Raw genomic sequence first — 10,525 nt, 5'->3', positions numbered from 1 at the left:
TTTCCTTATTTGCAAAATGAGGGGGTTTGACATGAGTTCTCTTCCAGCCCTCATGCTTGGATTTTTTTGGTCCTATAACCTTATCCTCTTAAATGAGTTATGTAAGCAACTAGGTATTTCTAAGATGATAGCTACTACCATTGGGCAAAATTCAAATTTTCTAAGAAATCTTTAGGTGGATCACGTTTTACCTAATAAGATTCACAAGGGTCTGTCTCCACTTAAAGCCCATTTACAATAATATTGGAAAGTGTCTAGGTCACAAGACCTAGATTTGATTAGATTTTGACCATCCTTTTTACTAGCTATGAGTGTTTAAGTGAGTGATTTTCCTTCCCTGCCCTTCTTGCTCCTCAGTAAGGAATAGAAAGCTTCATCTTAATGATCTCTAAGGATCCTTTCATCTGCAAATCCTCTAAAGCCAGCTCATCTCATTTATTTGTAAATATATATCTAGGAAAACTGCATATATAGAGAAGATAAGAGATCAAATGTGAGTATAAACTTTTGAGAGCTATAGGGATGCTAGCCACTATGATTACTTAATCATAATGAGAATTTCACCAATATACTTAATTGCCATACATCTCATCAGATATACGGATACACATAAAAACTCTCAGAACCACACCTTGAAGTGTCTTGAGGATGAATCCCTATGAGAAGAGGAACTCCAAGGGGAAACTAAAAATTACATGGAAATTACTTTCTTCACAATAATTATGCTCAATGGGCTTTACTTATAACAGTCAGCATTACATTCACTTCCACTGAGTCCTGAGAGGATTGGCAAGTATTTTGAGAGCAATCTATGGATCTCCCAGTATGAGAGGTGACTTCCTGTGACTAGACTGGGGCCACGTTGTTATTCTCTTTGTCAGATCATCTATTTTTTTCTCTCTTGTTTTTTTCCATTCATAAATTCACAAAATTCTAGAGTTGACGGGAATATAAGGACATGGAGTGTCCAAACTGGTAGAACTTTAAGGACACAGAATGGAAGAAATGGGAGGATTCTTTGGACATAGAATTTTGAACTTGGCAAGGTCCTGAGGATAGAAAACACAAAATGTTAGAGATAGAAGAGTTGACAGGCGAGGGAATGGAATTGTCTACCATGTCATGTTCAGAAGGAACATTAAGCAATTATTTAGCTTAATTGTCTTATATGAGAAGAAAATAGAGGCCCAAAGAAGAGATCAGAGTTAGATGTTCATCCCAGGTTTCCAAATATCTATGAACCTGTTCTTTTGACTATACCACTGGGCCCTCTCCTACCTTCCTTTTCCCTCTTCTTATCCCCTGCTCCCTTCTATTTTTTTTAAACTCATATCAATCTCTCCTCCTCTTTTTCTCCTTCCTGATCTCTGTCTCAGGCCTTGTAGGAGTGGATCAGGCTTCTCTTTACATGCTACTATCTAGCCTAAGATCTCTGTGACTTCTGGTGCTAAAGCAGTTATAGGGACCCATTTGAATAATTTAAATCTCATTGACAATTGATCAAAGTAAAAAGAAAAATCCTTGTAGGTCAATTATTTGGTCCTTAATCCACACAATGATTCCTTTAGCATGGTACTTTACATTTTGCAGTGGTTCAGGCTTGCATAGAGTAGATTTTCCTATAATGCTTTTTAAATTTCCAAAGCATATTTACATACATTATCTCATTAGACTCTTCTATAAGCTCTTTAAGGTAGAATCTATTAATGGTTTGGCAAGGGTATTAATACCATTGATAATAACTATAGCCCTCCTGTCTTTCTCCCTTTCTCTGTCAGTCTTAAAAATGGTTTTCATAAGTTGGTGTGGACCAAACAAAAATGATCATTTGGCAACCACATCTGGTTCTTTCTGCCTAAGTGACCTTGGGCAAATCACTTATCTTCTAGATGTGTTTCCTCCTCTACAAAATGTGGCAGTCAAATTTTCTAGAACTAGGATTCTATAATTTTGTGATTTACTAGATCTATTATCTTGGCACAATTGTATTTTCTAGTACCACTGGGAGGTAATAATAATAGCTTGCATAGATAGATATGTACACAAATGTATGTGTGTATATATTCATATATGTATACACACACACACACACACACATATATATATATATATATATATATACATAGGTTCTAGGGTTGTTGTGAAGACTAATTAAGGTAATAAACAGTGCCTGTGCTAAATTATTTACAAGTATTAGGTCATTTAGTCTTCACAACAACCCTAAAATGTAGTTGATATTCCCAGTTTGCTGCTGAGGAAAATGAGGTCAACAGAGGATAAATGATTTGTCCAAGGTCACACAGCAAGTAAGTATAAGTATCTGAGGAAGAATTTGAAATCATATTTTCCTAACTCCAAGCCCAGAACTCTATCTACTGCATTGCCTTGTTGGTTAGTACAATAAAGTGAAAACAGAGTTATATTTGTAAATATAGAACCTGGGTTCAAATCCTGCCTCTGATCCTTACTATTTCTAACATCTTATGGTAGTCACTGTGTGTCACAGAGAAATTTGGAGGTTGGATTGGGTGATATCTGGGACCTTTTTCATCTCTAGGTCTGTGATATGTATTTGTTTACTATATTTTCTTTTTAAACCTTTATTTCCTATCTTAAATTTATACTAAGTATTGGTTCCAAGACTAGAAAGTGTGTAAGGGCTAGGCATTGGGGGTTAAGTGACTTGCCCAAAGTGACACAGCTAGGAAGTATCTGAGCTTCAATTTGAACCCAGGTCCTCCATTTCAAGGTCTGGCTCTCCATCCTCTGAACCACCTAGCTTCCTCTATCCTTTGTTTTTTATAAGAACTAGTGACTAAATTTAGAATAAATGAACCAAAGTTCAAATTCCCACCTGTAGAACACCACATTATCCTCTTTGGGCTTTAATTTCTTTTAATTTCTCTACATAATGAGAGCGTGGAACTACCTTTTCTCAAAGGCCCCTTTCAAGGGTCCTCTGACTTAGAACCAAATTATGCCCCAAGGAAAAGGGTTTGTGTGTCTTATTTGCCTTATTACCTTAATGAATTGAAAAATAGAATTTTCAGATACTGAACTTGGCCTTCCTTACCCCCCCTCCACCTTGCCCTCCACCAGGAGGAAGGAAATAATTTCATCATCTTTTTTCCTGGGTCCTCTTTGGGATTCTGCTTTATAACATAGCCTCACAACCCTGGCCAACTGGCAGAAGCTCAAAGTTCAAAAGGATTGAGGATAAACTCAATACAATCCCAGCTCTTGCTCTTCCTCTCTATAAGCATCCTACCTAGGTATGCCCATCTGTATCCCAGAAGAAGAAGAAGACCTCTATAGTCTCACCTGAAATGGAAAATTAATCCAATCAAGAATTGAAGATTAGGGGCAGGTAGGCAAAGGGATGTGAGATCACTGGATCATTCAATGTGGGATTTTTTTTAATTGACTTTCCTCTGTTTTCCTTTTTTTTCTTACTTTTTTTTGAGGGAAGATTTGTACCACTTTGAGATCTATAAAGCCAGGCTCTCCCAAGTTTTGGCCAAGAATTATCTTAATTCGTTACACTGGCCACCTAATGTGAATTTTATAATAGTGAATAATACAAGTACTGTTATCTCTATTTTACAGATAAAGAAACTGAGTCTCAGAAATTGACATTCATGATACCCATGTACAAGTACAATGACAGGCTCTAGGTTAATAGAAAAAAAAAAACATTTGCCTAATATATTTAGTTACCCGCACAACTAGAATCCAAAACTGGAAGGTATGATAAAAGAAAGAATAATAGTTCCGGAGTCTGGGAACATGGGGACAAATTCTACCATCAATCCTTAGCACCTATGTGCTAGGGAAAGTCACTTAACCTCAAGTTCTCATCTGTAAAATGAGTAAATGGGATTGGGTGGCTGCTAAGCTTCTTTTCAATGTTAAATCTTTAATCTTATGACATTGAGTGTTTTTTGTCTGATTTTTCTTAATCCCAGTGATCTCCTGCTCCACCTCACTTTCAGGAGATTGATAGTCCCTCCATATCTCTCATTCAAGGTCATCCTGTGAGGTGGTCAAACAATTTCACTCTCTAGTTTCCAACACATAATTTAAAGATTGATGTTATGATAGCAATGCTTCACTTGGGCATGACTGGAAAGTAGGAGAAGTTTACTCTCAGAATCCTTCTTTAAAGTCACAGAATAGGGGCAGCTGGGTAGCTCAGTGGATTGAGAGCCAGGCCTAGAGATAGGAGGTCCTAGGTTTAAATCTGACCTCAGACACTTCCCTGCTGTGTGACCCTGGGCAAGTCCCTTTACCCTCATTGCCTAGTCCTTACCACTCTCCTGCATTGGAACCAATACATAGTATTGATTCCAAGATGGAAGTTAAGAGTTTGAAAAAAAATTTAAATAAATAAAGTCGTAGAATATAAAAAATCTTCTCTGAGAAGGTCCTTAGGTCAAAGAACATAGAATATTAGAGCTATAGGGAATGTTTGAGACTTATACTAACAATCCTTTTTAAAAAGGCAGAAAGTTAAGTTTGGTGACTTATTCAAAGACACAAAGCTAGTGGAGGAGGCACAGTGGAAAACTTTCATTGGTCTTCTCTCATCCCTTCTTGTTATCACCAATTCCAGGGAGCCTGTGTCTTTGTACCATGCCATTTCCATTAGGGGAGACCGTTGGATCCCCTTTCTCTCCAGCACTACATGCTTTCCAGGGCACCAACACCAAACCTCAAGCTTTTCCTTCCCATTGAAATGACCACAATCTTCATCTCATTCTCTTAAAACTCAACTAGGGGATTGTGGTCAATCTGCTCACTGCCCAGAAAGGTACTCACTAGATTCTAAGTATGTTCAAATACTTTTTCTCCTAAATGATGTATATGCTCATATTATGCTGCCTTCTAGATTTTCGAATTGTGCTCTTGGGTGAAGACCAGTTGAAAAGAGGTAATTTAATTTCTTTCTTTTTTCTGGGTGCTTGGTCACGATTTCAGGAAACATTGGACTAGAACTCAAGAACCCTTGGTTTAATAGCTGTTCCATTAACTGGATGGGTGATCTTAGTCAAGCAACTTCCTCTCATGATTATCATTTCTTCCTCCAGAAAATGAATGTTAGATTAATTAATCAATTATTTAAAATGTATGTAGAAAGTCCTTAAAGGTGATATTCGTGGGTGTTTTGTTCCATTTCTGAACAAATCTATTTTTATCTTTTTTTTAACATTTACCTTCTGTCTTAGAATTGATATTAAGTATCAGTTCAAAGGAAGAAATTTAATAAAGATTAGGCAACTGTAGTTAAGTGACTTGCCCAGAGTCACAGAGCTAGGAAGTATCTGAGGCAGGGTTTAAACTCAGGACCGCCAGGGCCAAGCTCTCTATCTACTGACCCACCCAATTGTCCCTAATTTATTAAATTTGTTCTCTTCCTTATGCTGAACCATAGCTTTCTTTCTCTGTGTCTTTGTTTCTTAATAGGACTTAGAGGTCAGAGGCACTCAAAAACTCTTCCAGTCCAAATTAGTACCACCTCTTTCAAGAAGCATTACCCTAATTCCCCTAATTGTACCACCCACTCACATAGATTTTGTATGTCTTGTATTTATTTATTTAAATTAGTTTATTTAAATAAAATATTCAAATTATTTAAATATGTATTTAAATGTCCCCCTCCTGGACTATAAGCTCTTTGAGGGAAGGGACTCTACCCCTTTTGGATTCGTATCCCCTTTGTCTAGTGTAATAATTATTGAATAATAAATATTTGAGAAATGCTCATTGATTCATTGATTTACTTCAAAACTGAGGCCCAGAGAAAGGAAATTGCTTATCCAAGATAACCTTTTTAGTAAGGAGCACAACCAGAATTGAAACTACATCCTCTTGTTTAATTTCTCCTCACTGTCACCTTCTATCTTGTTCCTAATTCTTCCTTTTAGAGCCACAAAGAATAAGTCTCATTTGGAGCCTATGATCTATGATTCTATGATCTATGATCTATGATATAATGCATTTTTTTTCATTTTACAGACTTTTAAATATTTGAAGACAGTGATCATATGTCAGATAAATTTTCTCTTCTCTAGAGCAATTGTAAATCTCATTTAGAGCCTCAAGAGACCTTGGATGTCATCCAGTCCAGTTCTCTCATCATGAAGATACTTAAATCCTTTAGTAAATGATGAGGCAACTACGGTCACAGAGTAGGTGGCACTGATGTGATTGGGATATAATTTTTCTGATAATAGATCCACCATTAATTCCTTCATGTAATTCTCAGACAGCAAGGAAACAGAGGCAAACAGATGTTTACTGACTTGCCTTGTTTCACAAAACTAATGACTCATGCCAGATTGGATGTCAGAACTTCCTGACTCTTGGTCCCTTGCTCTAACCAACTGCTTCACCTAGCTACCCATGAAGTCAGTTCCCTTAATATTACTATCATTAATGTACTTGTTATACTCTTTTATCAAAGCTTTTATTCCTTCCTTTTTCCCACCTCATCTTTGAGTGAAAATTAGCTGGTGACCAAAATCAATTAAATTCACCCAGAAATTATTGAGGACTTACTCCATGGAAGGAATTTATTATTACTAAAAATTGAGCAGTGTAGCAAATTGCATTTCCATAGTTGGAAGAAGTTTGGATATGGAGTCAAGAGCCTTGGGATTAAATCCTGGTTCTGACATAATGAATGTGTAACCCTGAACAAGTCATTTCCTCAGAGACTTTTTCCACATCAGTAAAGTGGGAAGAATAATATCTCTTGGACTACCTCCCTCAAAATATTGTTGGGAGAATCAAATAAAATCATGAATGTGGAATGTGTTCTCAATTATATGGTCCATTATTACCATTGCTACCCATTGTATATTACTAGAATGACACTAGATTCAATGTCAGGAGGGATCTGGGTTTGAATCTCACCTTTGCCATTTACAATTTCTGTACCTATGGACAAGTAAGTCACTTAACTTCTCTGGTCTCTATTTACTAATCTTCAAAATGGAGAATATAATACTTCTAGCACATAATATAGAGTTGTGATGAGAATCAAAAGAAAACATTGGTTTTAAGTGCATTTTAAACTTTACCTATAGAAATATCAAATCATTTATCGAGGGCCTATAACATATCAAACTCTACACTAAGAGCTCAGTTTTAAACAATCAATTTCAAGAAAAAGTTATGAAGTGAAGCCTACAGTATTATAATTCTAAGGATACACATTTTTTTAAATGAGTCAATCCTTGCTACCAGTTCCCTTACATTCTAGTAAAAATAGGTAGGAATCCATCAATTAATTAATGAACATTTTGCTGTCCACTGCGCAGATGCCAGACACTGTTATGCTTGAAAATACAAAAGAATAAATTGAAATCATCCCTGTCCTCAAGGAACTTACATCTATTGGGAGAAATATCCATTGCACATAAAATATCTGCAAAGTGAGCAGAACCTAATTTTTTGGAAGAGGGTCCATAGCATCAGAGAAGTTGAAGATATGTAGAAAAGGCATCTCAGGGAGCAGTGGGTGGCTCAGTGGATTAAGAACCAGACCTAGAGACAGGAGGTCCTTGGTTCAAATATGACCTCAGACACTTCCAATGTTTTTTTTAAATTCTAATTTATTCATTCTGTTGATTATTTCCTCCATGTATATATATATGACATACATACATACATACATATATATACAAGTTTACATACACAAACACATAAATACTTATCTGCCTTCTTAAAGGTAAGGATGGTATGTTGCCTTTCTCTTCATTCCCAGCAATTAACATAGTGCCTGGGACATAGAAGATGCTTAATAAATGTTTATTGACTGATTATATATATATAATGCACATAAATGCACATATGTGTTTATACAGTATATATATATGTATATATATATATATTCTATGCTGCAGTGTAAAAAAAAAAGCCCTGGGTGAAATCTTTCCAAGTTACTTAAATTTTCAGTACTTTAGGTATGAGGCAACTTTCTAAGATTTTAAGTTAAAGGGATGGTACTCACATTGACAGAATGTGTTCATCCAGAATTTTCCCTACACCAATGAAATATACATCTAAATTCATACTCTTCTCTCTCCCTCTCTCTCTGCATATATATATATGTGTGTGTGTGTGTGTGTGTGTGTGTGTGTGTGTGTGTGTTTATCTTCATCCCATATAGAATAGGATGGGAACAGAAGGGTTCTAATTGTAACCCATATAGAATTTTTGTTAGTTCATTTGTAAATTTTTATTGATTTTTTTCACTTCCCTTCTATGTACCTCCTAAAAGAGATGTGAACATAAAATCCCAAAAGAGATATGTCTTTGAATATGACTAATGTCAGTATTTATTTTTGCAAACTATAAATTTATGAATTAAGGGATTTGTTTTTCTTCCTCTTTAAAATATTTAAAGAGAGGATAGTGGGAGGAGAAGATTGATAAAATTATTTTTTTTAAAAATTGATAATAAATTAAAGGTTTGGGAAATGTAAAAACAATAAAATAACAAAACGTATTTTAAAATTCTCCAATTAAAAATGACCCAAAAATAAATGTGTATCATATCTTCATTCCTGCATGAAGTTGACATTGAGAAGTGAGAAAATATCCAGAAAGAACACAATTAAAATCTCACCTTATAATGGCAATAAAGGGGTGTTCAGAATATCCTATGGTTTCTTTCCATGAATAGTATGACTTGATCTCCAGAAATTCTGATATATGTTATGGTTAGGGTTCTTGTTTTATGTGCATGCATAATGGAAATCTCTATAATAATATATTTTCCATATTTTTTTCCATTTCAGAGCAAGGTGCTAGTAACTAGAAATAACATTAACCTAATGGTGAAGACAGCTGCCCAATGAAGACACAGTACCCAGTATCATGTAATCAGACTTTGCACCATTATCTTCAGAACATCAATTTAAATAGATGAAATACATCTTCCATCACTTATGAAAACTTACCTTGTTTGTTTTTACTTAGGAATAGACTAGCTCTATTTGAGCTCTATCCACTGTATCACCTCAGATTATTCCCACAGAGAATTCAAATTGGCAAATTATTTTGAAATCAGTCTTGTCCAACTATCTATCCAATGAAGGAACTCCTCCCATAAGATTCCTAATAAGGCTATCATCTCACCTCTGTTTAAGCCCTTCCAATAATTTGAAGCCTAAAATATTTATCCTTAACCCAAAACTGTGTGCCTACCAACTCAACAAATGGATAGAGGAAATCATTCAGTTGTGACAGAGTTTATTTTTATGGGCATCACTCAGGACCCACAGCTGCAGATTATCTTCTTTGCAGTGTTTCTTGCTGTCTACCTGATCAATGTAGTTGGCAATGTTGGCATGATTATCTTGATTGTGATGGATGCACAACTGCACACGCCCATGTATTTTTTCCTTTGCAATCTCTCCCTCGTGGATCTTGGCTACTCATCTGCCATTGCCCCCCGAATGTTGGCAGACTTCCTGACCCAGCACAAGATCATTTCCTTCTCCAGCTGTGCTACACAATTTGCCTTCTTCGTTGGATTTGTGGATGCTGAATGTTATGTCTTGGCTGCCATGGCATATGATCGTTTTGTGGCTATCTGCCGCCCACTTCACTATAGCTCTATGATGTCTAACCGGGTCTGCCTAGTGCTTACAGTGGGATCCTACTTTGCTGGACTAGTAAGTTTGGTAGCCCATACTTCACTCACATTCAGTCTAGATTACTGTGGTTCTAACATCATCAACCATTTCTTCTGTGAAATCCCACCACTCCTAGCTCTCTCTTGCTCAGATACTTATGTCAGTGAAATCTTACTCTTCAGCTTGTGTGGCTTCATTGAGTTCAGTACCATCCTCATCATATTCATTTCTTATACTTTCATCCTTGTTGCCATACTCAGGATCAGCTCCAATGAAGGTCGGCTCAAGGCTTTTTCCACCTGTGGATCCCACCTCACTGGTGTCACCCTCTTCTATGGGACAGTCATGTTCATGTATCTTAGGCCAACATCCACCTACTCCTTGGACCAAGACAAATGGGCATCTGTGTTCTATACTATAATCATTCCCATGTTGAACCCTATTATTTACAGTTTGAGGAATAAGGATGTGAAAGCTGCTTTCAAAAGAGTGATCATCAGGAAATCTCAGTAATACAAATAAAAAATAGAGACAAAATATTGTTGAGGATTTGAATATAGGAACAAGAAGAGACCAAGCAGATTTTTCAGTAATGCTATACAAGGATTGAGCTTCACATCCTTTGGGTAGGAATTAGTATAATTGCTAAATGAATCTTGAAACCTGGAAACAGTGAGACTGAACATGATAGATTGAGTAAAGTGTTTCTGCTGGGAGAAATTATGTGTCTGTTATATTGGAAAATTAAGATAAGCCGAAAGGTTCAAAGTATGATCAATTCAATAGTTAGGCTAGCAATATCCGATGAATTGAACCATTGGACTCTGGAAGACCAAAGACTCTGGGTGAGGGTAAACAGGGTCTTTTATAACAGTTGACAA

General features: G+C 36.2%; 1 protein-coding gene across 1 annotated transcript; it reads left to right on the top strand.

Moving 5' to 3' along the window:
• Positions 1-9,224: 9,224 nt before the first annotated feature.
• Positions 9,225-10,349, top strand: LOC100024582 (olfactory receptor 1019). Its single transcript, XM_001375770.4, has one exon. The coding sequence runs from the start codon at positions 9,225-9,227 to the stop codon at positions 10,155-10,157; it is 933 nt and encodes a 310-aa protein (XP_001375807.3). The 3' UTR covers positions 10,158-10,349.
• The last annotated feature ends 176 nt before the right edge of the window (positions 10,350-10,525 follow it).

The sequence above is a fragment of the Monodelphis domestica genome, chromosome 6 (genome assembly GCF_027887165.1).
Source record: "Monodelphis domestica isolate mMonDom1 chromosome 6, mMonDom1.pri, whole genome shotgun sequence".
Lineage (NCBI taxonomy): Eukaryota > Metazoa > Chordata > Mammalia > Didelphimorphia > Didelphidae > Monodelphis > Monodelphis domestica.
The sequence above is the reverse complement of the archived record's forward strand: the minus strand, read 5'-3'. Positions and strand labels throughout refer to the sequence as shown.